Source organism: Lutra lutra, chromosome 6 (genome assembly GCF_902655055.1).
Source record: "Lutra lutra chromosome 6, mLutLut1.2, whole genome shotgun sequence".
Classification (NCBI taxonomy): Eukaryota; Metazoa; Chordata; class Mammalia; order Carnivora; family Mustelidae; genus Lutra; species Lutra lutra.
Genome location: NC_062283.1, coordinates 35,151,385 through 35,179,166, shown reverse-complemented (window position 1 = coordinate 35,179,166; position 27,782 = coordinate 35,151,385). Strand labels below are relative to the sequence as shown.

The 27,782-nt window shown below is 47.2% G+C and overlaps 1 protein-coding gene across 5 annotated transcripts in view; it reads right to left on the bottom strand.

The window, feature by feature from the left end:
- BRPF3 (bromodomain and PHD finger containing 3) overlaps window positions 1–19,688 on the bottom strand; it is a 35,177-nt gene extending 15,489 nt beyond the window's left edge. For 2 of the 5 annotated variants that reach the window (XR_007128119.1, XM_047733556.1), the window contains exons 1-8: window positions 19,492–19,688; window positions 14,459–15,935; window positions 11,426–11,582; window positions 8,788–8,919; window positions 6,631–6,759; window positions 6,026–6,338; window positions 4,985–5,293; window positions 2,867–3,385 (exon numbers count right to left, since the gene is read on the bottom strand). Coding sequence is in view for 4 of the 5 variants with exons in the window: in XM_047733556.1 (XP_047589512.1) it covers window positions 2,867–3,385; window positions 4,985–5,293; window positions 6,026–6,338; window positions 6,631–6,759; window positions 8,788–8,919; window positions 11,426–11,582; window positions 14,459–15,909 (3,010 nt within the window). In the remaining variant the exon portion in view is untranslated. The remainder of the gene's footprint in view (window positions 1–2,866; window positions 3,386–4,984; window positions 5,294–6,025; window positions 6,339–6,630; window positions 6,760–8,787; window positions 8,920–11,425; window positions 11,583–14,458; window positions 15,936–19,491) is intronic. The other 3 variants (XM_047733552.1, XM_047733553.1, XM_047733554.1) reach the window with 3 other exon arrangements.
- Between the last annotated feature and the right edge of the window lie 8,094 nt (window positions 19,689–27,782).

Sequence of the window (27,782 nt, the reverse complement as noted above, 5' to 3'; positions counted from 1 at the left end):
AGCCTCAACTCGGAAACCCCCTTCCCCTGACCCGTGCTGTTGTGTGAGGCAGCCGCCTCAGGAGGGCTCAGTGAGGACCCAGGAGGGCTCAGGTGGAAGAGGGTGCCTGTTCTTCCCACATGGGAAATAGGTCTTGGGTGGCAGAAAGAACCCAGTGAAGATTTGGGGGAAATGTTGACTAGGGCAATGAGCAGACACTGCATTTTCCTTCCCATCCCTCTGGTTTAAGGGAAACACAGCACACAGTTCACACGTTACTGTCAGTTGGCTACAAAAGGAAATACCAAGACTTCCCTACTCCAGCTGGCTCCTAAGTCCCTGGATCTGCTTCTAATTTCAAGTCTCAATTATCAGGGAGTCTCCTCTGCCTCCTGGGGAGCCCACCCACCTTGCCTCTTCAGATAAACACTCACACACCCTATCCATCACACAGCTGGCAACAGCTAGCTTCATTCTTTTGGGATGGTGTCAGGGGAGGTCGGGGAAGGGTAGTGGCTATGTCAGTCCCACCCCAAGATAACCTAGCAGAGCTGGTCAGAGCTGAGGATGGGGGACTTGAGCACCTCTAAAGGAGACCTGACCTTGCTGGCCTGGGAGTCAAGAGTTCCCTAGGTCCTGGACTGGGCTCTGAAATATACGTCCCTTTCCCTCTTTACCTCTTCTTCTCCATTTCTGAAAATAATACCTTCTTACTTAAAGAGGACAGTATTAGGTATGAATGAGAGAAGTCTGTTTATAGAAAGGGGCCCTTTGGAGGAAATGAAGGCCGTCTGGTCATCCCAGGGACATGAGGCTCATGAGCAGCCAAGGCTTCCAACTCTCCTCTCTACTCCCTGATTCCTAATCACATTCCAGAGTCCCAGGAGTCTGGAAGCTGAGCCAAGAGCTCAAGAGCTCTCGGTCACAGACACCTTGGCCAGAGAACTGTGAGTACAAGCTACACCTGTAAAAGCAGGTGCCTGAGCCAAGATATCTGGACTCTCACCTGGCTCTGCCTCTAATGTTACAGCTTCTGTTTAAATCACGAAGCCAGCTGCGTCTCAGCTGCCTCGACTGCCAAAGATCAACACCTATTTTTGGGAGACTCCACTAAAGTTGTACAGAAATATTCCTGGGTGCCAGGCCTCTGGGATGGTGGGGGATGAACAGATTCTAGCAGGTTCCCAAGCAGTAGGCCCTCTCAGGTTGGATGAGCCTGACACCCAGACCTATTTCCCAATAGCGGGATTTTTCATTTTTAGTGCACAGCCCTCTCAGTGCTGTCTGGCTGCTCCTCACGGAGCGGAGACGACCGCGGTAACTGCAACCATCGACTGCTGCGTGCCAAGTACTTCACACAGGCTATTTCCAATTCTTACAGCCTCCTACTAGAAATAAGAAATAAGTCTGAAAGGTTAATTCATCTGCCCAAGCCTATACAACTGGTCAGAAGATGGGACTTGAACCCTGGTCTGCCTAACTCCAGGCCTCAGACTCTTGGTTCCATATACTAATCTATTGATGGGGAAGGGAAGGTACTGCTAGAAACAAAGTGTTAGGCGGGAAGACAAAAAGCATATACTGGCCACACAGCCCAAAGCCACCACAAAAAAGAATGAGAGCAACACGAAAAGCAAAAGCCCAGAGCGGGCCCCTCCCACCAAGCAAGCTGCCCTCCCCCATTCCACTGAGACTGCATGACACTGTCTGCACCTCCAGGCCCACCTCACCCATCCAGCCTTGGCTCCTGGTGCTCCAAGAAGCCCCTCTTCAAACTGTCCCTCACAGGCACTCTGTCCTTGTTCCCATACACACTGGCCTGAGCCCTTGGCTCCATCTACTCCCCACTCACTATTCTGCCTTCCTCCCACAGGCCCAGGTCAGGCCCCGCCCCCTCGTGAAGCTTTCCCCACTATTCTGCCTTCCTCCCACAGGCCCAGGTCAGGCCCCGCCCCCTCGTGAAGCTTTCCCAAGTCCTCTAGCTCCTAGTCCCTACCTGCCTCCAGCAGTGCTGTCCCCAACACACAACCACGTACGGTCCTTCTAACATCTGTGCACCTCAGGACACCATCTGGTCTCCCCCCTGGATTGTGGACTCTTCTAGAGCTGGAACTCAGTCTCACTTATTGTATGACCGCATGACCAGCTTGTGCTGGATGTGTAGTAAGGACTCTTTAGTGACAGAGCCCCCATTAGCCAGCCCTGGAGCCCGGTCTCCACCCACACCCTGGCTAATGCTGCTGCAACCGCACTGGCTTCCTCACTGGCCCAGGCATGCAGGCATTTCCACCTCCAGGGCCTGTGCACTTGCTAGCCTATCTTTTTGAAGTGTTCTTCCCCCAGATACCCAAATGGCCTATGCCTCCAACTCCTTCAAATCTTTACTCAAATGTCCTCAACTCAGGCCCCCCCCAGGCCACCCTCTCTAATACCACCCCAATAGCCCCTATTCCCCTTTCCTACTAGACTTTTTGCCACAGTTTCTAATGGAAAATACAATCTACTCATTTGCTTTTAGTCTTTCTCCCCTACAAGGGAGATTTTTGCCTTTTGCTCACTGATTTTTCCCCCCATGCCTAAGATAATACCTCACAGAATTATCTGATGAACGAATAAATTAAAGTGAAGGTAGGAACTACTTTATGGCATATAGATTTGCATTCCCTTCAGGGTCAAAGAGGGCCCCAGACACAATCTGGCCGTCTCAAATTACTTTCTCAAAGCCTTTTCCTCCAGGCCCCTACTCATGCACCAGGCCCAACTGTAAACTATGGAGCCCTCAATGCTTCTATTGGGTCTGCAGGGACCATGAGGGAGGCAGCCAACTAGGGTGGGGTGCTGGCTGGCAAGGCAAAGCAGGAAAGCAGATGAGAAGTAGAGAAGTCACCGGTGTGGTCACCTGTCTCCTCTTCCAGTCGGGGGGACCTCTCCCCTTCGCTCTCACTACAGCTCCTGCTCCTTGGCCGTTTCCGGGAGTGCTGTTCATCATCGATGCTGGCCGGAGAGGCAGGAGAGCCCACTGCACCGTGGTCCTCACCATTCTCCAGGGCCCTATCTGGGCTCCTCTGTAGCTTAACCCCATTCTTGGCCTTCTTGAAGAGGACTGAGGTGCGGCGGCCCACACCACTGAGTGGGGCACCAGCAGGGACATCAGGGGCCATGAGAGATACTCTGTTGATGCCATTGTCACTGAGCAGGCGTTGCAAGGGCTCACTCCCAATCTGCAGAGGGGATTTTTCCAAGAGCTCATCTTCTTCCACCTTTTTGGGCTTTAGGAATCGGCTTGGAGGTTTGCTATCGTTTATGGGTTTCAGAGTAGGGGGATCTGGAGGCGAGTCTTGCTCGGACAAGGAAGGTGCAGGCCCAGTGGGCTCCAGGGTTGGTGGGGGAGGCAGTTTGGAGTCATCTGTTAGAGAAAAAGAGAACCTGCTTGAACATTTTAGAAAAAGTCTGCCCCTACAAGCCAGATACTGACACTGATGACCAAGAACCAAAGGCATGGGCTATTACAAATCTTGACGCATATGCCAGGTCTCCTTGTCTGAGGCAAAGAGAATGTAGAATTAAGTTTTATCTACATTAATGATTCTAAACCATGTGTATTAGAATCACCTAGGAAGTTTCTTAAAAATTCCAGTGTCAAGGTCCTATCCCAGACCAACCAAAACTAAATCTCTAACTATGGGGTATTTTTTTAAAAAGCTTTACCAGGTAAGTCTGATGAAATGAGTGTTACAAACCATTACTCCACACCTGAGAAAACTGAAAGCCACCTGGCTTCGATCCTCAGGCAAGTTCAGCTTTACAGATTAGAGGTACACAATGCGCATTCGACTCAAGTGATTTCCCTTCTGCCAATGTATTTTGTCTCCTATCACCCAAGTAAACCAAGTAGGACAAACAGAAAGAGTAAGTTTACAAATGTGTAAAAATTAGAGCAAGTAATTTAAATCAGTGGTTCCCAAACATGTCTGGTCGTTTGTCACTGTGAAACTTTTAAAAATTACAACTTTCAAGCCACAGCCCAGACTTCCTTCATCTGACTCTTTGAGAAGAAAGGCCTGGGAATTTTGTTTTGAAACCCACTGGGAGAAGCTCTTCTGGCCAGTCACTGGGCAGGACGCTGCACTGCCACAGCCCAGGAGTGGGATACAAGTGGCACGCTGACTGCCACCTACGGAATCAGAAAGAGAGACTACTAAATGGGACCTCCCAGCCATGTCCTTATTCTTGGTCAACCTAAAATAAAATGGGCCATTTCTTGCAATTTGACCCCTTACGCTCTGGAGATAACAGAACCCTTCTAGGCTGTGTGGATGACAGATCATCCCCCCAAGCTGTAGGCTCAGCTCTGAGGACCTGTATGAGGAGTACAATTTTGTCCACAATGAAGGGGAAGGATGAAAAGCAGCTCAGCTTTACGGCTGGTGAGAATCACCTCCGGACGTCTTTTGCAACCTGGCCTTTCTGCTTGGGATGGGCCTGTAGACTTGGCCAGCTGGGGTCAAAGCCATGAGGTAGCTCAAGAAGCCAGACCATCTTTAGGGTCTTTCTTCCTTTTCTATCCTCCTACCCTACAACTTAATCTGCTCTAAGAGCCTATCCGCATGGTGGCTCAAGGTGAGCTAATATTTAACTACTATGTGCAATACAGTCATATCAGATACAAAATACTACAATGCTTCCTTACTGGTTAGTGAAGACCTGCTGGGCCCCAGTCTCTGAAACTCCCCAAACCTGTCCACAATCTAGCAATTTAACATCCCCGTCAGGGTCCCCAAGAACACACTCCAATTACAACAGCCAACATCCACTCTGCTGACTTTTGGTCTCTACTGATTATTAAATATTTTGGATATCATCCCTGGTTATACATGGAAGTGTGACCCCTCCAACAGTTTTTGCTTGCCCACAAGGGTCAGACCTAAGCTTCCACTATGGGATTTCAGCTCAACCCTTACTCCGTTACATAGGCCTCCAACCCCCTGACTGCCCCATCTCTCACCTCTGTCCCCATCGTCTTCTGGCTCCTCCTGTGGGGCCTGCTCCAACACAGCCGCATCCCCCTGGGGCCCTGCTGGCAGCTCCCCATTGGACACAGTCTTGTTCAGTGATGGTGGCTGTGGTGGTGGTGGTGGTGGCTGCGCCAGCTTCTGCCGAAGGGCATTGATCTCCCTGCGCAGTAGGCGGACGCGGCGGGTCCGGGCCCCACTGGACCGCATGGCGCTCACCAGGTCCAATTTCTCCAGCAGCTCCTTCAGCTGTACCTCCGGGGACAAATGGGCCCGGTTCTCTGGGATGAGGATGTTGTCCACTGCCAGGGAGAAGGGAGGACAGAAGGGGCTGAAGGACCCGCCCAGCCCAGGGCAAAGGGAAGGGACTGAATCCTTCGGATGCAAAATATTCTCCTGGAATGCTTGGGCCAGTGGCTTCTAGCAGTGTCACTGTGAGGCCTTGGCCCTGGTATCACCACCACCCAGAGGGCAGCCACAGGGACAAGGTCAGAATCTGGGAAACATCTGCAGGAAGCAGTTCACAGTCGTAATTATAGGCTCCGTGGAGCACGCACGAGGCAGCTTGGCAATCCCCCGGCCTGTGACTGGCTACTGCCACCGAGAAGCAGAGAGCAGGGACAGGCAGAGTGCAGGGCTCAGAAGCAATTCCGTTTTCCTGCTCCTCTACCTCCACTCCTCTGAAAGAGCCAGGCATACACCGGCATTGCACTCTCCCTGCTCCACGCTCCAAAGCCACAGAGAGGGCGTCCAGAAGAAGAAGACCCCTCGTAAGGATTTAGCTTTTCAAACAGACAGCTAGTACCTGATTTCCTTTCCTGCCACTCAAGAAATACTCGGTCAATTAGTTAAACTTTAACTCCTGGAACTACTACAGCCACAAGCAGGTATATCTCAGCCTGTGCCTACTCTCAGCTTTCCTCCTCATGTCTACCCTATATAGCTCCAAGGCCCACCCTGATCCCTGGCTCTCTGGGCTCCATCCCTGTGCCTCCTCCTGGTCCCTCTTCTCCCCACCCATCCAGGCTTCTCACCGTCTTCCCAGGAGAAGCGGTAGAAGTCCTCCAATTTGGGTGACTCAGGCAAGTGGGTGCCCCTCTCGGGGTCATAGCCGATGTTCTCTGCCTGCCGCCGGGCATGCCGCAGAATGGCCCCTCCCAGGTCCCGCAGGCGGACAGCTGCTCGGTGGAAAATTGTGTCTTTAGCATTATACTTCATGCAGTTGGTAACTATAAGGTTAAAGTCCTCCTCAAACTCCTCCAAGGTGTGGTACAGGTGAGACTCCAGCTTCCGCCTCATAGTAGAAAAATCCATTGGCTTGGATATGAATTCCAGGTAATCTGGAACCTAAACATATAAAACCTGTACAATTACAATAACCATTTACTAGCCAAACAGATGCACCCTTCACCGGTACTCTTGCCTCCCCGTTTTCTGGTTTGGCACACTGGCTCAGGCAGAGCCCCAGGGTCCTGGTTCCCCCTGGCCTCCTGACCCCTCACCCTGGGCAAGTCTACTAGCTTTGCCAGAAACCCCCAGGTTTTCTCCACCCTATGGCCCAACCCCTCTTCTGGCCTACTCAGACCCTGCTTCCAATTCAGGAGGGGCTCACTGCTCGGGAAGTGGTGAGGGAACTTGCCTCACTCAGGTTGACAGGTTCGGCAAAGATGTGAGCTGGATCCTTCTCCTGCAGCAAGTCCAGTGTGGTCCTCAGCAGCACATTGAAGGGCATCAGCTCTAGCTCCATGGCAGCCTGCTGGACCTTGACCTGTGGAGAAGGTAGAAAGAGATCAGGATATCCCTTGCAGAGAGGCACCCAACAACTTCTTGATAACTTTCGCCAATCATGTACAACAAATTTTCACAGGACATAAGCTGACCAGTATATGAGAAGCGATCACCCAGCCCTCGGCCCAGAAATAATGACCCAACAGCTACCACTCTGTGGCTGTTTCCTATGTATCAAGCACCATACCAAAAACTTACAATAATACGTTAACACTTTCACGGTCCTTCTTAAATGCCAAGTAACATTCTAAACATTTTATATTATATTTTATATAAATACAAGCATTTTATATAATATAATGTGGTAGGTACAGATAAGGCATTTTACAAAGAAGCAACTGAAGCTCAGCGAGAGTAACTGGCCTGAGGCTACACAGCCAATAATGGGCAGAGTTGGGATTCAGTCCCAGACAGTCCGATTCCAGTGTGTGCTCCTGACTACTATGCCATGCTGCCTCTCTCGATTACCTCAGTTTATCATCACAATAACCCTGAGAAAGAAATGGCTATTATCCCCACTTGACAAATATGGAAACTGAGGTTTGGAAAGAGGAGGACGAGAAGTCACTAACCCAACAACATAGGATTTGAAGCCAGGTCTGACTTCATCCAAAGAGCACACTGATGATTTAAAATGCGACCTGGGCCAGAATTCTCACTTAGTATGCTGAGGTATCGATCCCACTGGCCCTTGGGGCATCTGGGTTGGCCTCGGATAACAAGGGCCTGGAGGATTCCCTCCTCAGGGAGCAGCAGCCTTGTGCATTTACAGTAGTATGTTGCACAAATGAGATTTTCTATGTATGCCCTAACATTACAAGGTTGGGAAGCCATGGATTAGGCTATGAAATGTTCCTTCTTCCTGGTGACATCAAAACAGGCCTGTCTGCTTCCTTTTCCCTTTTACTTCCCTGAACTGGAGGCAAGAAGCAAAGCTCAGCTGTGGGACCGGGACTGAGATGGCACAGGCAGTTTGAATCCATGGAGAAGTCCTGAGATGCCCTCCAAGCCACCCACACATGCTAGGTACGGCAAGAGCTGCCCAGTCTCTCAGAAGCCTGTAGCCTCTGAGAGAAGGGCTTGTGCTGGGGCTGAACAGTGAAGGAGGGTTTGGAAAAGAAAGAAAGGAACATCTTTAACCCAGGCCTCTGAAGCATACAAGTAACAGCTGCTATTCCTAGACTGAATAGAACAGTTTTGGCTTGTCATTCATTCAATTAATAGTATTTACTCTCTGCCATGTGCAGAGTATGCCAGTGGACACTTCAGAGAGGCAAAGACGATCAGTAATGATGAGGAGGACACCAGCTGACACTTCAATAGCCCCTATGACATGCCAGGCACTGTTTTAAGTTCTTTATATATACTAATATATCTCCTCTTCACAACCTTATGACATGGGTTCTATTATTCCCATTTTATAGTCAAGGAAGCTGAGGCATAAAGAGATTAAGCAACTTACCAATGTCACATGAGCACTAAGTGACAGAACCAGGACTTAAACTCAGATCACCTGGTGGCACAGCTCATATTCCTAACACCTGCGTTACACTACTCAACGTTCCCCATGCTTAGATGCTCAGACCCTCCTTGTCTAAAGGTTGGAAAATTTCGATTAATCAAGACCATTAATGTTTTAAGGGCCAAGTGAAAACCCTTGGAAGCTCCCAGGCCAGCAGTGATGCCCATCAGAATGGCCTGAGAAGCTTTTCAAAGTACTCAAGATCAGACCCTGTCTGAGATTTTCTGAGTCAGAAACTCCAGAGATGGGCCCAGGCATACGATAATAAGCCTCTGCGTGAGGCCACAAGATGCTGAATCCCCGTGGTTAGAAGCCATGTGCAGCATCATACCCAATACAGACTAACGGGCTTTGGAGCATCCAGTGCTGAGCAGGAAAGGGAAGAAGTAGACACCAGGCAGAGGTTCCTGGCTCTCCTGATGTCACACTGATAGTGGGAGAAAGAGATCTTGAACAAAAGCCCTGAGACTGGCAGCTCTTCCCCACCTGTTCCCGCTTGAGCTTCTCTCTTTTGCGAATCAGCTCAATCAGCAGCCGTGCCCGTTCCAAGTCATGACGGAGCTTCTGCCAGTATTTTAGCTCTTCCTTTACTGCACTCGTCTTCTCATCTTGCTCTCGCTGCAGGAAGGAAGGGAAAGGAAGGAGGAGCTGGAGACCTGCTTCATGCCCAGAGTCCTCTCAGTGTTCCAGCCTCTCAGGAGCTCGAGAGGTAAGGGCCCTGCACCCTGGTTGACCCACGTTCCCGAGAACCCTTCTGCCTCCTCTCTGCCCCATGACTCCCTCCTGAGTTCCCCCAGCCTTGCAGCAACATTTCTTAACTGCCCTAAAATAACCACGGCTAGAGTGAGAGCTGGGACTGCTTCCCTGCCTCCTAAGGATGCCAGGGGGCAGCTGTGCCCCTTGGGGCTAGAAAGAGTTTCAAAAGAAAACTAACAGACACCTTGAGGTGAAAGAATTTCACCCTAGAGCTGCCACCTGGCTAGAAAACAGAGTGAAGTTCTTACTACAAGCTTGTACTGACTGACTTGAACATACTTTAAAATACCACCAGCACCAAAAATCATGATTCCTGCCCTAGAAGAGGTTACAGTAGAGTTGGCGGAAGAAGAGGCATAAGGTTTGACACACAAGGGCATAGCAGTATAAACATAATAAAAACTCAAGAGATACAGTGAATATAAAATGCTGAGAGGATATAAAATAGAGAGGATCTAAGTGTGTTAGAGAGGGCCAGGGAGGGCTTACCATAGAAGCAATCTTACTAGGGTTTCACATGGTGATGGACATAAGTGAACAAAACAAAGACCACAAGGAAGAATTAGGGATTCTTTGCTTGATGAAAAAAATAGCCTGGCCAGAGCAGAACAGCTAGAGAACCACAAAAGCCAAGGAATATCCAGGAATTCAGCTGGTAAGAAGCCTCAACTCCAGCAAAGGCACCTGGATGTGGCCTTCCCAGAAAGGGGAATATATTCTGGAAAAGGAATAGACTGGAAAATGGTGTGTAAGGCAGTATCTGTCGCACAGCAAAGAAAGAATTAGAGGTGGAAGACTCCCTAGAAAGCTATTGCTGAAATTAAGGGGGTGAGGGGCATGGGTGAGCAGAGGACCTGTAGCATGGGGACAAAGGACCACATACTGATAAACTCCTCCCAAAATAGCATAAGAGCTGATTGACTGTGGCTTGTCGTGGAGGAAAAATCAAAATAAGTCCAAGATGGGGAATGTCAGAGGTTAGGAGAAAAAAGGATCCATGTCAATAATGGGGAGGGGCCCCTGGATGGCCCAGTCAGTTAAGCATCGGGCTCTTGATTTCGGCTCAGGTTATGGTCTCCTGGGATCGAGCCCCATGTTAGGCTCCGCACTCAGTGGGGAGTCTCCTTGAGGATTCTCTCCCTCTGCCCCTCCCCTTGCTCTCTCTCTCTTAATATATCTTAAAAAAAAAAAAAAAAAAAAGGAAAAATACATTTACCAAGAGGAAGGAAGATAATGAATTCAGCTTCCAATATCTGAATTCTAGGAAACAGTATCTACATGGACATCTGTGGGGCCCCTGCCCCAGAAGGACTGAGATCAGAAAAAAGGGATGAGGACAAGACAAGAAACATGGAGCTACTGCCACACTTACTTATAACTATGAGAGTATAGGAGCTCAGCAAATGGGCAGCCAGTAGAGCCCCTGGGAATGTTACTACAGAGGAGTAAAAAGTCGGGTCAACACAAGGTGCAGCCAGCCACATGGAGGAGGAGGGAAATGAGGTCACAGAGAAGCTCTAAGACAAGGTGATCCATGATGTCAAATGCAGCACAATGGCCAATATGGTGAGAATGTGAGGTACGGCTTGCTGGGCTGGAAGGAGGTGCCTGATGTTCTAAGGGAGCCTACAGAGGAACAGGCGGACCACTTCAAGGAGTGCAGACTTGCACTTAGGACTTTAGGTAAAAAAGACAAAAGTGCAATCAGATAGAACTCAGAGGGCATAAGAGTCACATAAAAGATTGCTTCATCTCTGGGGTGGTGGTGTGGAAATATTAGAAGGCAGAAGTAATGGAGCAAGTGAAGATAGAAAAAGAACTAAAGACGGTTGAAAAACAAAACAAGAAAAAAAGAAAAACCAGGAGGTCTCCAACCAATTCAGTAAACGCTAAACGTGCAGGAGCTCTGTGGCTAAAAAGCTACCACAACTGGCCAGGCTCTGTGCTACAGTTTAGATGGCATATTCATGTGTTTTCTATGAAACATTTTTTGGCAGATGTCAGTATAGTGTCTTAAGGAAAGTGCTCCTTGTCCTAATTCATGCAACGCGGCTGCCTGGCCCTCATTCGACCCACTTCTTCCTTTCTGCCACGTCTATGAGGTTTTCCCTACATATATGGAAAGCTGGGCTTGCTCTCTACTCTCCCCTAGAATTTGCTTCAAAGTCAAGCCTCCCCCATCTAGAAGGAGATGCTGTCTGGGCCCAAGAACTCTACATGCTGGAGGTCATGCCTGGGAGATGCCACCTGGAAGGGTGACCGCCTATAGGCAAAGGCTCCGCAGAGGGACCCTCAGGGAGGGTGCCCCAACCATCCCTCCTCCTCCTTCACACTCCACCTCCTCTACTCCTTCGATCACTTCACCTACCTGCTCGGCGTTTCTTTGGGACTGCAGGTGGGAGTGCAGGCGCCGGATGAGAGGGACGCCATTCCGTGCCTGCCGCTTCAGTAGCCAGTAGTTGTGAAGCCGCTGTATGAATTGGTTTTTCCTCTGAAAGGAGAGACCACTACAGATCTTGTTCAACCTTGAGTAGAGGCACAGGGAAGTGAAAGACAAGGTCAGTGGGCAACCCTGATTACAGCCTCCTTTTAAACCCTGTTTCATTTCTGAACCTTATATATAAAGGAAGAATAAAGTGGCCAAATGCCTCACCTCAGAGAAAGGCTTAAAAAAAGACAGCAAAGTTAAGCAGCTCAGATTCAGCATGAGATAGATGTATCACTTGATTTTCCATCTCCTACCTTATAGTCCTGATTCTCCAAAAGAACACTTTCCCAGGAATCCTGTTTCCTACGGTCCTGGATCCTGAGAAATAGGCCTGTGCCCTGAACTCTTGATAAAGGCAGCAAAAGAGAGCAGGAACTTAAGTAAACCGTGGGCAATGTGGTCACTACTTCCTCTGCCCTGTGGATGAGGGTCCCCCCAGATCAGGGAATAATCCACAGGCAAGCTGGAAGGGAAACTACTAGAAGTACACCAGGCTACTGCTTTCTGAGCTCAGATGTAACATCTTGGAGCTGTCTGACCTCTGGTTTTTCATGAAAGATCTCAGCAGCTTAAAAAGGTTTAATTTTGAACAAAAAGAAAAAAAAAAAGTACTGGATAAGAGGATGGAGAATCTGAAAACTTAGCTGGCTAAACTAACCCAGTAGAGGTCATAAGGTCAGGATTTAAGCCAATAATACATGGGGCGGGGGGGGGATGGGGGTGGTGGTGGGAGAGGGTGGGAGTGAAAGGGGTAGGAGTTAATGAGAGCCTGTAATCTTTATCCTACTAGCCCTGTTGTAAGGTTGGTAACATTAGTCTCATGGTAACAAAAGATGGAAAGGCAGCTTAGAAACAGAGGCTGGATGAACTGTCAAAGTCACTAACGCAGCTAGGAAGCTGAAGGAGCTGGATGGAACGTGAATCAATGATCTCTTTGCTATAGCATCCTGTGTCCCAAAGTTGGCTCTCCACAGAGGAAGCAAGGCCTCTGTGCCCCTGTTGTGTTTCCTCCACTTTTTCTCTTCATCTCACTCCACTGAGAGGAAGATAAGTGTGGCTAAACAAGAAAGTAGAAGCTAAGGATGGGCATGGTGGGCTGGACGTTGCTCACCCAGGCCCTGCGCCTTTCCACAGTCAGACATTCCTGCCCCAAAGCCAAGCTTACGAAATCAAGGCCTAGGCCTTTCCCCAGAGAACAGATCCCCCACCAATGCCCATGCCAAGCACACCTACCCAGATGCAGGCAGTCCCCTCCCTCTACAACCTCTTGGCCATGGAGGGTTGCCACAGCATCTGTGCAGGTAGGGAAAAGAATAATAAAACAGCAGCAGCAGCAGTAGCCACCGTTTATTGAGCACTTACTATTTACCAGGCACTGTGCTAAGTGCTTTACTTATACCATTTCATTTATTTCTCACAACAACCCTATGAGACTCATTTACAAAGAAATAAGGCTTAAAGAAGTAACCTGCCAAAGGTCACACAGGTAATAACAGGAGCATTCAAAGCAGGTCTGTCTAGTTTTTTCTTAGCCAGTGTGCTATGCTGGCCCCTGCAAGATACATCTATCAGAGCACACACGACAACCAAAAAAAAAAGTCTAGTCGCAGGGCACAGCCACCCTAAGGATGTTACTAAGCACGGACCGGCTCAACAACAGGGAAGAGTGTAGCCTCCAACAGCTCTGTGACTAGAAGACAGTTCCAGTTGACTGATTCTAACTCCAGCCATGGATTGCCACAAGAGCCTCTCCCCTCCTACTCTTTTCCACACCTGTGCCTCCTTCCCAGACTGACAAGTCTGGGTGTGTACTCCCCTTACAACAACTCATTCCCTGCTATCCTCCAGCACACTTTCCTCCTTATCCTTTTCAACAAGAGAAACAGGCAACAGGAACAGAGCCTGGAGGCATCATGAGTCCCAGCCTGTGGTTAGGTTCTATGCTTCCCACCTGGTTCCAGCCCTCTGAACAGGACTTGGCACATAGTAAGTGCTCAATAAACACCTCATTGAATGAACAAAGGAGTGAACAACTTTACCTCCTGTGGCAGCAGTTTCTTCATCTGGGGGTGTGGGAGAAGGTGCAAGGACTACATTAGATCAATAATCTCCAAGATACCTTCCTGTTCTAATACTGTTTACTTTCTAAAGAATATCACCCTTCAGATGAGCATCCACTGGAAAATCTTTCTGGTCTTTTGCTTTTCTGCCCTCCAACAACTACTTCATTGATGGTTAAAAATAGGTACAATGGTCCCTCTATAGACTCAGTAGGGAGCAAGGTGGCTTAGCTATACAGCTGAATCGAATGAGCCTCTTTCCCCTAAATCTAAAAGCTTCTCAAGAAGAGAAACAGCATGTCTTCCCCACACCACCACCCCCTCACATAAAGCCCCCATCATTCCCAGAACAGAGCTTTCGACAAGAGACACCCATACTGACCCCCTAAAACAGTGGTTCTCAGTCCTATCCCCACAGGGGTTTTTGGTAACATATGTGGGGAGTGTCTGAGTTTGTCACAAAGCCCATGCAATGAGGGAGGGGACGCAAATGGCACTTACAAAGATCAGAGATGCTAAACATTGAGAAAGTATGGGACTGTCCTAATAATGAAGAATTGTCCTGTCCCAAATGCCACTGGTGCACCTGTTGAAAAATACTGTTTTAGACACCCTTCACCTGGGTTTCTAAGCAACTAACTGTCTCACCTTGAAGCAAATGAAACACATTGCTCTCAGGGCATAATCAAAAACACAAACCAGACCAGGGTCCAAAGGAGAAGTCTAAATTTGACAGCACAGAAGAGAACAAAGGTTCACCAACCATGCTTGGGGAATGAGGTCCTGGCTCAGGACCAACACCAGCCCAAGAAGAAACCATCGGTCCACGGGGAGCCCTCCTGGGCAGGCTTACCTATAAGAGGGTATCTGTGGGACAGTGACCATGGGGACAGTGGAGGACGTATCTCGGCCCACTTCCTCCGGCTCCTTCTTGATCTTCTGCTTCAAAGTCATCTTGTTCTTCTTGGGCACCCCCTTGAGGGAGCCACCCACCCCACCTTGGCCTTCATCTTCCTCCTCCTCTTCCACCTCTTCCTTCTCTTCTTCCTCTCCACAGCCTTCCTTCAGCCCTTCCTCATCCCCAGTCTCACTGAGGCTCCCAGGGGAGTCCCCCTTCCTCCTACCAGTGGCAGCTCCTGGCGGCGAATGGGCCTCACAGTAGGCAGTCTTGCGTACTGTGAAGATGGTGCCGTTGAGGCTGGTCTCACGCATGGGTTCAATCTTCATGAAGAGCCCAGCCCGCTGTGCACATGTCACATGAAAAGCTGTGTAGCAGTTTACCTTATGGCACTGGATGGCTGCCCCCAGCCCCTTCTGCTTGCAGATATAGCAGGTGAGTTTCCAGCGGGCAGGTGGGATGTTGTCGATGCCCTCAATGGGCTCCAGGAACACGGTGTTAGCGAAGCAGACTTCAGGGATCCAGATGGCACACACCACGTGTGCCCAGTGCCCATCGCTGGTCTGTTTGAAGGCGCCACCCTTATTGGGGCAGAGGACGCAATCCACAGGCCGGGAGGGAGACTGCAGGCAGCAACGGCAGAGCCACTGGCCCTCCGGGATGTAGGGGACACCATAGCACTCCTGGTGAACAGCCAAGTTGCAGATGTCACAGAAGAGAATGACATTGCTGTTGTGGCATTCATCGTCCAGACACACACAGCAAAAGGCGTCTTCGTCAATAAGCGACTGCTGGGCCCCACTGCTACGACTCTCCAAGTAGGACTCCTTCTCAAGCCGGTCTACCAGCAGCTCAAAGGTGTCTGCTGACACCAAACTGTGCCCATCTACACGCCGCTTCTCATTCACCATGTCCAGCCAGGCAAGGTCCTCCTCATCCATGTCATACTCTACCTCTGCATCCAGGTCTTCGGGTGGCTTCTCGATGTAGCGGTAATAGGCAGCAGGCAGCGGGGGGGCTTCTGGCTGGCTGCCTGAGTCCACCATGCGAAAGCTGGGTTGTGGGAGGTGGAAGGAAGTGCCGGACGCATGCTTGGAACAGGACTCCTTTTTCTTGCCCTTGGAGGAGGGTTTTTTGGACTTGCCAGGGAACTGAGGCTGCTCACTGTTTTCCTTGTTGCTGTTGCATTCGGTGATATCCTGGGCAGTCAGCTCATCCTCTGTGATGATCTTGAGTGGGTCATAGATGCTGATTCGATGCAGGCGTCCATCAATGTCCACCTCGACAATCCGCTGGGCCTGGGCATATGTCAAGGTTTCCCGAGTAGGCGAGCACTTCAGACTGTAGGGGGATGGGGAGCGCCGGCCCTCGGCATTCTGCCGCGACTTCCGGCGAGGCTTCCTCATGGCACCTGGGAACCAAGGGAACAGGCCTAAGGAGAAACCAGGAGACTGGGCTGAAGGTTCAGACATGCACTCATTTACCCTTCCACCTGAGTGGCCACCAAGAAAGAAGACTGTCTCTTCCCTCTGTGTGAACATCCTGTCCCTCAGACATCCACACAGCTTGCTCCTTCAAGTTTTTGTTTGTTTGTTTTTTTAACAAACACTGCTTCTCAATGAGAGCCTCTCCCACCACTCTTCCCTAAAACTGCAAACCTCTTTCATCCTGCTTTACTTTTCACTATAACACTCACAATTTTTTATTATGCTATGTTATTTGCCCATTTATCATGAATGTTCGCTTCCTTCCATTAAAAATGTAAGCTCCGGGGGCACCTGGGTGGCTCAGTGGTTTAGGCCTCTGCCTTCGGCTCAGGTCATGATCCTGAGGTACTGGGATCGAGCCCCGCATCGGGCTCTCTGCTCAGCAGGGAGCCTGTTTCCCTTCCTCTCTCTCTGCCTCTCTCTCTGCCTACCTCTCTGCCTGCTTGTGATCTCTGTCAAATAAATTTAAAAAAAAAAAAAAAATGTAAGCTCCGTGGGGCACCTAGGTGGCTCAGTGGGTTAAGCCTCTGCCTTCAGCTCAGGGTCCTGGGATCGAGTCCTGTATAGGGCTCTCTGCTAGGCAGGGAGCCTACTTCCTCCTCTCTCTCTCTCTCTCTGTCTCTGCCTGCCTCTCTGCCTACTTGTGATCTCTCTCTGTCAAATAAATAAAATCTTTAAAAAAAAAGTAAGCTCTGTGAGGGGAAATATTTTTGTCTATCTTGTTCACTGCTGTATCCCCAGGACCTGGAATGGTGCTTGGCTCTTAAGTAAGCACTCAATAAGTATTAGTTGCATGAAAGAAATGCAACATGCCTGCCTGATCCCTGCCCTCCAGGTGCTCCATCAAATTGAAGGGACAGAAAAGTAAAGAGATCATTACAGTACAACATGGGGAGACATCTAAAGTTCTAACGATATACATAAGGCTGTGGGATAGCTAACTATGGAAGAGGAAGGAGAGGTCAAGGGCTCAGAAAAAAAGAAAACAAGAATAATATGCACTGGCAAGCTCTGTACATGACCAGTGGTCCCATCATAGGATCAAAAGCTCATAGGTCTAGAGCCCTCTCCCAACCCATCTTACAATGATCAAAAAACCCTATCTCCTGACCACACCCAGAAGTGAAGAGGCAAAGGTACCTGAAATGTCTCCTATGTGGAATCTAAAGACTTCAAACTACAGTATGCAGGGTTTTCTCTGGAAATCACAGCACTGAGGATGTACTGGCTAGTACATCTCTAAGCAGAAACACTGGAATCTCTGGGAGTGGCCCCAAGTGGCACTGAGTTTTAAGTGGCCTATCTGGGACCCTCACTGGACCTACAGCCAACATGACTGGGAATACACCTGAGGTAAACTCTCAAAGCATTCTGTTACCTCAAAAATTCCTCTCTCCCCAAATACTTACATCTAATCTACCCTTGTGTAGCAAGGATAAAGCCCTAAAGTTTCCCACATCACTCTTTGGGTAAAGGGAACTATGACAAGCCCATAAGGAGCTGTGGTAGCAGTTACTGAGGCCATCACTACCAGGAAAGACATTAGGGGATATGGTGCCCCAAGGTGTGGGCAGAGACTTGGAAAGGTACGCACAGTGAGAGGATGTCAAAGAGAAAAAGAGTTTGTCACCTTGGTTGTAGGATCTACCATTTTTATCTATGAAGAAGAGATGATAATTTAGCACACTTTTGCAAACTATAAATCCCTTTTACTTTTTTTAAAAGATACTTTTTTTTTTTTTTTTAAATTTCTAAGTAATCTCTACCCACACTGTGGGGCTCGAACTCAACTCCGAGATCAAGAGTTGCATGCTCCACCAACTGAGTCAGCCAGGTGGCCCAATCCCTTTTACTTTTAAAATTTCTCTCCACTAGTTTGGGAGGCAGAATAGCTTTTATCATCTCCATTTTACAGGTGAAGAAACAAGGTCAGAGAGGTGTCACTCAACCCAAAGGTAGTCGAGTGATAAAGCTACAATTCAAACCGAGATGATGTGTTGAATCATTTCACTGGGAAGAACACCACAGAGATGCCATGGTCTAGAATAAAATGAGGCTCTGGGGCACTCCAGGTGCTAAGCTTGGCCCTGTGTGACCTGGAGAAAGTCACTTAATCTCTCTGTGCCTCCAGACTCCACCAATAAAATGAGAATAAAATCTACCTCTTAGGGGTTGCCATACGCTAATAAGGTTTATTAACATCCTTATTTAAAAGGCTTTCCAATCCCAAAGTGTGACTGAAACAAAAAACAACTTGGCTGAGGAACAGTGCCAGGCAGGCACACACCCCAACGGGGACAAAAGGCAACAGAATCATCACAGCAATTCCGTCCAGGTTCCAGAGGCCCTTGGCCACTATATGCCTGACAAATGTCAACTCCCTGGGGGTAGCCCCAGCCAAAAGACCTGCTTCATTGTCCCCACGCCCTCCCCGCCCTCCCCTCGTGGGAAGGGAGATCCTTGCAAAGGTATGAAAATCTACCTCAACACTAACTGGAAATAGTTTAGACAGAGGGTATGGATCCTCCTTTGTTAATGCGCTGTATATTCTTCCTCCTACCTGCTACCTCCTTGGTAGCCTGGGTTAGCCCTCATCCAGGCAGCAAGTATCTGTGGAAAACCTCTAGGGTCCTACCCCAGCCTCTTCAGCACTGGAGGGGCAAATTCTGGAGAGGGAAGGGCTCCTGCTAAGGAAATGAGTTTCGCCCACAAGGAGCTTACAGTCCAGTTTTTTGGCGGGAGTTTCTCAACCCACACAGCCGTTCCCACAAACACCTCCAAAACCCCCCAAACCCCCGGGTCTCTTCAGCACCCCTAAGCCCCCACTCGCCCACCCCACCCAGGTCCCCGAAAAACGAGGAGTTTCTGCAATTAGGCTGTATCCCCTGCACCCCCACGAGAGACTCATGAGACAGGGGAGAACCCCATCCAAGGCTCTTGCTCCTTTAAAAGGGCACCTCTTCCAGAAGAATCTTGACCCTTCGGAGGAGAAAGGAGGGAAATAACATCTCCACCCCAGAGGGGAGGGGGCGAGAGCGCCAGAGACAGACTGACGCGGAGTCCGACCCTCAGACAGAGAAAGCTAGCGCCAGCGAACCAGCGGGGCAGAGAGGCGGGCGCCCATTGGTCGTCTCACCTGCCCGTCAGGAGGAACCAGGGGGGCAAGGGACGCTCAGGGGGTGGAACACTCCTCTGGTCTGACCAATCGGAGAACATAGCGGGGGCGGGGCTCGGCGGCTCGCCAGCCAGGGCCGGGGCGGGGGGAGGGAAACAAGATGGCGGCTGCGGGAGGGGGTCCTCGCTTTTCAGGTCCCCCCTCACCCGCCTTCTTCTTCCCCGCCGCCGCCCTCGCTCCAGGAGATCGCTTTCGCGCCGCCCCCGCCCCGCTCGGGAAGCCCCCTGCTTCCCTCTCCCCGCCCCCCCACCCGCGCAATCCCTGGTCCCCGTAGGCCCCGCTGCCCCCGCCCTCGCTCTGTCCGGCCCCGCTGCCACCCCCATTACCTCAGCCGCCGGCCCGGCCCCACCGTTCGGGGCCCCCCCTGGGCGCGGGCGGGCCGGCCGTCGAGCAGGTCGGCGCGGCCTGGGGAGCGGAGCGCGACCTCCTCCCGCGCTGGCCTCCGCGGCCACCGCCGTGCCCCCTCCTGGCCCGCGCTGGGGCCCCGGCCCGGCTGCCGCCGCCGCTCCCGGGGGAGGAGGGGGAATGAAGCCGCTGCCGCCGCCGCTGCCGCCACGGAGCCCGGCCGAGGGGAGGGAGGGATCAGCCCCCAGGCAGGATCCGCCCCTCCGGCCTCCCCCCCGCCACCTCCACCCCTTCCCTCGCTCCCTCCCTGGCTCCGCGGGCTCTCCCGCTGAACAGGAGCGAGAGCGCGAAAGAGAGGGGAACGAGAAGAAAATCCCCCCGCCCGTCCCCGTCGCGGCGGCGGCCGGGGCGGCGCGGAGAGGAGCGCGGAGCTGCCGCCGCCACGGGGCACCGTCCCCGGCTTGGCCTCACGGTGGCGGTGCGGACGCGGCAGGGGCGCCGAGCAGGGACGGGGTCTGCCCCCGCCGCGGCCAAGGCTCACCCCAGCCCAGCCTCCGCCGCGGGCGAACCCCACAAGGGAGCGGGGGACGTTGGGGTCTGCTTGGGAAAGACGGGGATTCCCTAACTCTTTAGAGTGCTCAGTCGTCCCCTCCCCCCGTCCCTGCGGAGAGGTGACTAGGGTTTGGGGCAACAAACCCCCTCTCCGAGCTAGAGGGCTCCCCCAGAGGTTAACCCAGGGCAGTCTTTGGAGTCAAAACCGGCCTGTAGTTTCTTGAGGTGCAGGTGCCTGCACTACTCCCAGAAAGTCGCCCTTCCTCCCCGGCCGTGCTCTGGTCCGGAGGACAAAGGTCTAGCCATGTCCATCCCCTACCCCAGTGAGGACAGCAGGAAAAGACCCTCTGTTGTGTACAGGTGAGCGTCTTGTTCCCCATAGGATATCCTTCTTAAGAAACAGACCTGACTTTTCGTTATGTGCCATTCTCTCCCTTATGTGTTTAAAAAGAGTAAACATAAAAGTTTGACAGTCTACTTAAGGACGTCTGGTAACTCGTTTGTCACCGTGACATGGGAAACACTCTCTCCTTAAACCTGATTTGGCTAGTAATCGGTTAATTTAATGCAATAAGCGGCTTTCTAAAAGACTTGACAAATGGCAACTTCAGACTTTCAGATGTAATCAGACTGGCTTTGTCACAAAAAGTAAATTTAAGAAGAGGAGACGACATTGCCACCCCCCCTTCGCCTATAAATCAGAAAGCTTGCTTCATATGACTGAAGTCTTAAGTACCAATATTTAATGATGTGTGTAAAAGATGTATGGATAGACTGCCTTTAAATGTGAAGATGAATGACATATTTTGAAAGCGTATCCTCTGCCCGCGCTGGTGGTGTAGCTTGGTGAGGCTTCTCACAATTTCTTGCTTGGTTCTGATGATCAAGGACACCGATTCTAGAGTCAGAGGATGAAAGATAGTCTTAGGATGCAAGTCTTCCAAATGTTTAAACGGAACGTATTGCTACTTTTGAAGTATAGATGTTCATTACCTTAGGAATTTAAAAAATTGTGTTTTGAATTTGAAAATTTGATGAAAGTAAGGAATCTAATTTGTATTACAAAGATGTTTTTCCAATTACACAGTAGCACCTTGTAAAAGTGAAAACAGAGTGATAGCAAAAATTCTTCTGTTAGCCAATTTTCTGAAAGAAAAGGGAGTGTCTTAAGCAAGGGCAGGGCAATGTTTTGAAAACTGTGATGATGGAGGAGTATGAATTAATGTCAAGTGTTCTAAAGCTACGGAGAATAATCATTTGGAGGGAAGGTGTAGATAGTATCAAGATGATTAATTGTGGAAGGGAAAGCCCCAGAGGCAAGATATTACTACAATTACTGTTAGTTAAGGGGGGGGGGGGGCTGAAAACTAAAAGAAATAAGAATACTGAATTTCATTTCTTGTTCTTTTAAAATATGAGCTACATCCATTTATACATATGACTAATAATTTTTATTTCTTGGTAAGTGTTCACAGAATTTATTTAGCACAGCTCCCATTTGTGTGATTGGGAGCTATCTTTTCCCACTAAACTTAATGAATAAGATACCTTGGGAAAATGCATTGGTTTTCACTTGCAAGAGTAAGTAAAAAAGAATGATTTAAATGCTCTTGAAAAAGCATGAAGTTAATACATTGAATTTCCAGGTCTTTCTATTCAAAGTTTTCATAGTAAGACCTTATTCAAAGGAGTGTTTCTCTTCTATTTGCAACTTCTACTTTCTTAATGGTAACATTACAGTTGTTGACAACAACTGTAATTTGTTTTTTGACATTTATTTTTTACTTTTTTTGTTTACTTATTTTTGACATCTGGTATTGGTTTCTGTTAGTGTAACTCCACACATAACCAGTTTACAATGATGTAATCTTAAATGTAACATGGGACAATTATGTCATTAAAAACAAATTTGGAATGTGTATCAAAAATCCCAGAGGTACTAAATTTAATTAACTTGAATCTTTAGCTATTTTAAAGAGTTTAAATTCACTAGCCTTCAACCCTTCCATTAACCCATATAGCAATTAAGTTCAACTAACACAGGCACAGACCTTTGTTTACGAATAGTAGTTTTCCAAATTTTGTGTTTTTTAGTAGAAACTAATTTATTTGGAGTAGAAGCATATTTTACCATTTAGATCAAAAAAAGGAAACGAAAATATAAAATTTATCTTCCTCAATTTTTTTTTCAGCATCTCAGAATATCTTTTTCAATGCTTTATTATCATTAGTCTACCAAGGCAAGAAACCTCTGAAGGGTCAGATGCAATACTACTGGATTAATAAAATATGTACAACAAGAGAAAAAAGGGGGTTTTTTTGTTTTTTGTTTTTTAAAGATTTTATTTATTTATTTGTCAGAGAGAGAGAGGGAGAGAGAGCGAGCACAGGCAGACAGAATGGCAGGCAGAGGCAGAGGGAGAAGCAGGCTCCCTGCCAAGCAAGGAGCCCGATGCGGGACTCGATCCCAGGACGCTGGGATCATGACCTGAGCCGAAGGCAGCTGCTTAACCAACTGAGCCACCCAGGCGTCCCGAGAAAAAAGGTTTTGATTGATTGTTACATTATCTTTAAAAGAATATTCCTTCCTTAGACCTTGGCCAAAAGAAGTATGAAACCATAAATGGGAAGAATGTTTGAGGTTGGAATCATTGTGATAGTTTTATGCCATAATGAAATTGGATTAAGAATATAATGTTTGCTTAGAAAAAGGAAAAAGTTTAGGCTAACAACTGGCTTTAAATTGACTATCACACCTTCTAAATTTAATTCCATTCATTTATTCCTATAGCAGACACTCATTGAACACCTACTGTGTGTCCAACCCTGGGCAAGTTGCTTTGGAAAATAATGACAAAATCTCAACCTAAAAAGGTCCCAGTGATCATATTTTTCCTTGCCTAGAGTAATGTACACTCAAGAAGCAAACTAGAAATAACTAGAAAACACATGCAGGAGAAATTAGATAAGACAGTGAACAATTTGGAGCTACCATTATTCAAATGGAAGATGGGAGGCTTTTTTCAAAGCCAGATTCTAAATAATGATGGATGTGAATTGGCAAAAAGAGTGTAGAATGACATTATTAGGTTGGTGGCAGGGCAGCCCAGGCAAAGGAACAATATGCAGGGAATAATAAGGAAATTATTGGTCTATATGGGCAGATGTTAAGAAAAGGTTGAATTGGGGGGCGCCTGGTTGGCTCAGTGGGTTAAAGCCTCTGCCTTCAGCTCAGGTCATGACCCCAGGGTCCTGGGATCGAGCCCCACATCGGGCTCTCTGCTCAGCGGGAAGCCTGCTTCTTCCTCTCTCTCTCTCTGCCTGCCTCTCCGCCTACTTGTGATATCTCTCTCTGTCAAATAAATAAATAAATAAAATTTAAAAAAGAAAGAAAAGGTTGAATTGTATATAGGATATGGCAAGGGTATAAGTATAATAAAAATGACACCTAATACTTATATGCAAAGTAGTATGCTTAGTGCTTTACATACCATATTATCAAAAATCTTTGTTGCACTTAGAAAACAAACTAAAATTCTTTTAATAAAGGAAATCTATTGACTCACATAATCAGAAAGTCCAAGAGTATATCTGGCTTTAGGCAAAGCCAAAAGACTTAGATTATGTCATCAGGATACTGTCTCCAGCAGTCTCTCAGCCAGCCTGAATTGATAGCTATGACTAGAAAGACATGATACTCTAATGAAGTCTGGCCATTGTCCACTACTAGAACCAGAGGACATGGGCAGAAGGTGATTTTCCAAAGGTACAGTGGGCACATATACAAAATAGGTCCAATATACATGGACCTATTTCTCGTTACCAATTTATTAACTCAATTATTATTATTATGGTCCCCATTATGTATAGGATAAGCTAGAGCTAGGAATAGTATTAGATAAACCAGGAAGAATTTACTATAAGTTATTAGGTATTAAGACAATAAAAGGACATTAACCAGAATAATAGAAGAAATGGTAGAGAAAGAAGAGGGAAAAGAAAATTCTAATCAGAAATCAATAGACAAAAAAAAAAAAGAAAGAAAGAAAGAAATCAATAGACAGGGCAGCTGAGTGGCTCAGTTGGTTAAGCATCTGCCTTCGGCTCAGGTCATGATCCCGGGTCCTGGGTTCAAGTTCTGCCTGCTTATCAGGGAGCCTGCTTCTCCCTTTGTGCCTCCCCTTCCCCCTGCTCATGCTTTCTTGCTCTCAGATAAATGAATAGAATCTTGAAAGAAAAAGAAAGAAAGATAGATCAGAAGACAGATCAGTAATTTGATGGCTGGTTGAACATAGTAACAAAGGAGAAGGTTATCCAAGTTCAGACTTAGGTGGCATTTACAGTGTTGCTACAATTATCAAGAATTAAGAGGTAGCAAAAGATTACATAGGAGTCCCTGCTGGGTCTGGGGGCCCAAAGATTGAGAAAATGGTAAGTCAGTTCAACTTCTCTGGAGTCTCTTTGGGTCACACTAAAATACATAATTCATTCAATAATTGTGAGTTGCAGGTAACTTTCTATTTTATGCTTGTGAAGACTGCAAAGGTGAAAAGGCCATGCTTTAATCACAGGAATAAAGCACATATATTAATAAACATACATACAGCATATAAGTCACTCCAGAGAGATACAAGCAAAGTGGCATGAGGTTTTAGAGAAGAGAGAAAAGAAGGAAGGTCCTGTGAAGAAGGTACCGTTTTAGCTCCACCTTAAAATTTGGGTTGAATGTCAACTGGGAGGATGGTATGGGCTGAACACTAGCATAAGCAAAGAAAGGTGAAAGGAACACCAGAAGATTGATTCAGAGCCCAAAACAAAGGAAACAGAAGGAAAACAGTCAATGTAGAGAAACAAGAAAGCTTGACAAGCAAATGAGTTATCAGCCTCAAAAAGTAACATCCCTGAAACAGGAACATGATATCAGGGAGAGAGAGACAAAAAGAAAAGAGGAAAGTCTTGAAATTGAAAAATATGAAAGGTTTTTAAAGATATAAAGGGACATTTGGGACGTGAAGTTGAGGAAGTCTCCCAGAGAGGAGAAAGAAATAGAAAAGTAAACATAAAAAAGAGAATTTGAGGATGAATTTGGGAAGCCTGACATCTCCTTTACAGTACGTCTAGAAAGAGAAGTGAGAAATTTTCTCAGAAAGGAAGGTAGTGAGTTTACAGAATGAAGTGCTCTAGTACAATGAATGCAAAAAAAGCCTAAAATAGCAATACCAGCGCTAGAAAAAGGGAGGATCCTAAAGGCTTCTGGAGAAAAATATCTCTTAGGACTAAGAATCAGAATAATATCAAGCTAGAAGCCAAAATAATAACCCTTTCAAATACTGAGAGAACACTGTGTTACCTATAGAAGCCTAGCCAAAATACCAATCAAGTTTGGAAATAATATTAAGACATCTTCAGAGGTGCAAGTTCTCACTTATCCTTTCTCGGGAAGCAATTGGAAGAGCCTTTCCACAAAAATGATGAAGAAAATAATCAAGAAAAATGAAAGTCATGGGATCTATAAAATGGATCCAATACAAGAGAGAAACAAAAGGCAACCCCAGGATTATGATAAAGGGAAATCCTGAGAAGAATTGTGTGCCACCCCTAGAATACAACCACTGGAGTTGGAGGACAGAGAGAGAACCCTGGAAACAATTGGAATGGATAGATTAGCAGAAGCATTTGATCATATGACAGGAGGTTTTTAAATACTGATAGAGGGTTTATAGATGAATTTAATAATATGTACTTACAATATGAACATTTTAAAGCAGGCATTTACTAAATCCAGGAAAGACAACTCACATGAAAAAGAAATGTAATTTCAGTTGAGCCAATGTGGCTCATTTGCAAATGTTTATATAATTATAATAGTGGAAAACAGAATAGAGAAGTAGCTAAAAATTATGATAAAACAATTTGGGGAATATGAGGTGAGTTGGTGGGAGACCTAAGAGTATTAAATCCTCATTGTCTACAGTTGAAAGATAATAACGTATAATCCAAAAGATCAAGAACAGTAAAGGCACGCTATTTAGAAATGAAAGATAAATACTGAAAGAAATGACTGAAGAGTTTGAAATAGCTGCTTTCAAATTGGGAGAGCAGGAGTTGGGATGAATCAGGGATCTCTGGTTTGTTTTATTTATTTATTTATTTATTTATAAATAAAGAGAGAGAGAGCATAAGCAGTGTGGGGAGTGGCAGGCAGAGGGAGAAGCAGACTCCCCGCTGAGCAGGGAACCTGATGTGGGACTTGATCCCACGACTCTGGGATCATGACCTGAGCTAAAGGCAGACACTTCACTGACTGAGCTACTCAGCCATCCCTCTCTGGTTTTATTTTTATGCCTCATAGTATTATTTGGCTTTTTAAAACTGTAATTTCACATAAGTTCATATGAAATATATTCAACAATAAATGATATTATTCCAGAACTAAGTAAATGGATTGACCAGTGGCTATAATAAATTAGCTACCCAATTCAGTATGGCAGAAAGAATGCCCATCATGCAGAAAGAAGCTAGCATAGCAGGCCCGACAGCCATCCTTTAAAAGTCCTGCTTACAAGGTTGGCCCCTGGCTGGCATCTGGGAACTTGGATTTTGTGAAGGTTCTCACCACCCTAACTGATAAGGGTGGCTCACTGTGCCTAAACTATTTGTGCAAACAGTATAGTTATGCTAAACACCTGCTTTCCTTCTGGAAGTCTGGAATGTGAGTAGTTCCAGAAGGCAGAAGGTGCCTATGTAACCAGCCCCTGATAAAACCCCTGGACAGAGTCTCTAATGAGCTTTGCTGGTAAACAACATTTAACAGGTTGTTACAACTCAGTGCTGAGGAAAATAGTTTGTCCTGTGTCACTCCACTGGGAGAGGACTCATGGAAGCTTGGGTCTGGTTTGCTCCAGATTAAATCCCATGCGCCTTTTCTCTTCGATGATTTTGCTCTGTATCCTTTGTGATAAATCATAGCTGTAAATACAGCTGCAGGCAGAGTCCTATGATTCCTCCTAGCCCATCATTGAATTTGGGGTTGGTTTTGAGGACCCCTGACACATATTTTATTCCAAATATCAAGTAATATAGCATAAGTACAGGATATGTGTTTGCAAGCAACAAAACTCCAAATCTAGCCATTTTCAGGCAAAAAGAATTTATTGGAAGGGTTTAAGGAGGGCTCACAATTGACAGGAGACTGGAGGACAAGCTAGAATTCAAATATAATCTAGCCAAGTCATTGCCACCACTGTCTATATTGTAAATAGTATCTTAAATATTTTTCTGTTAGCTGCAGGTATTGGGAGTGCAATATATTACTGCATATTCGTCTCACATTTAATGACCTTGCTAAATTCTTATTATTTCTAATAATTGGTATGTTCTTAAGGGTTTCCTTTTTAGATTATTATATTACCTGTGAATAATAGTTTTGATCTTCCCTTTCAAATACTAGGCTTGCTTGCCATCTTTCTTTCTTTCTCTTTCTTTCAATCTGTCTGTCTTACTGACCTTCAGCACAATGTGGGATAGAAGCAGTGATCATAGAATCCTTATCTTGTTGCTCGGTTAAGGGAATGCTTCTGACATTTCCCCATTAAGAATGATGTTTACTTTAGGTATGTTAAATACCTTTTAACAGATTAAGAAAGATCATTTCTATTCTTACTTTGCTAAATGTTATTTTATCATGATGAGTGTTGAATTTTATCAAATGCCTTTTCTG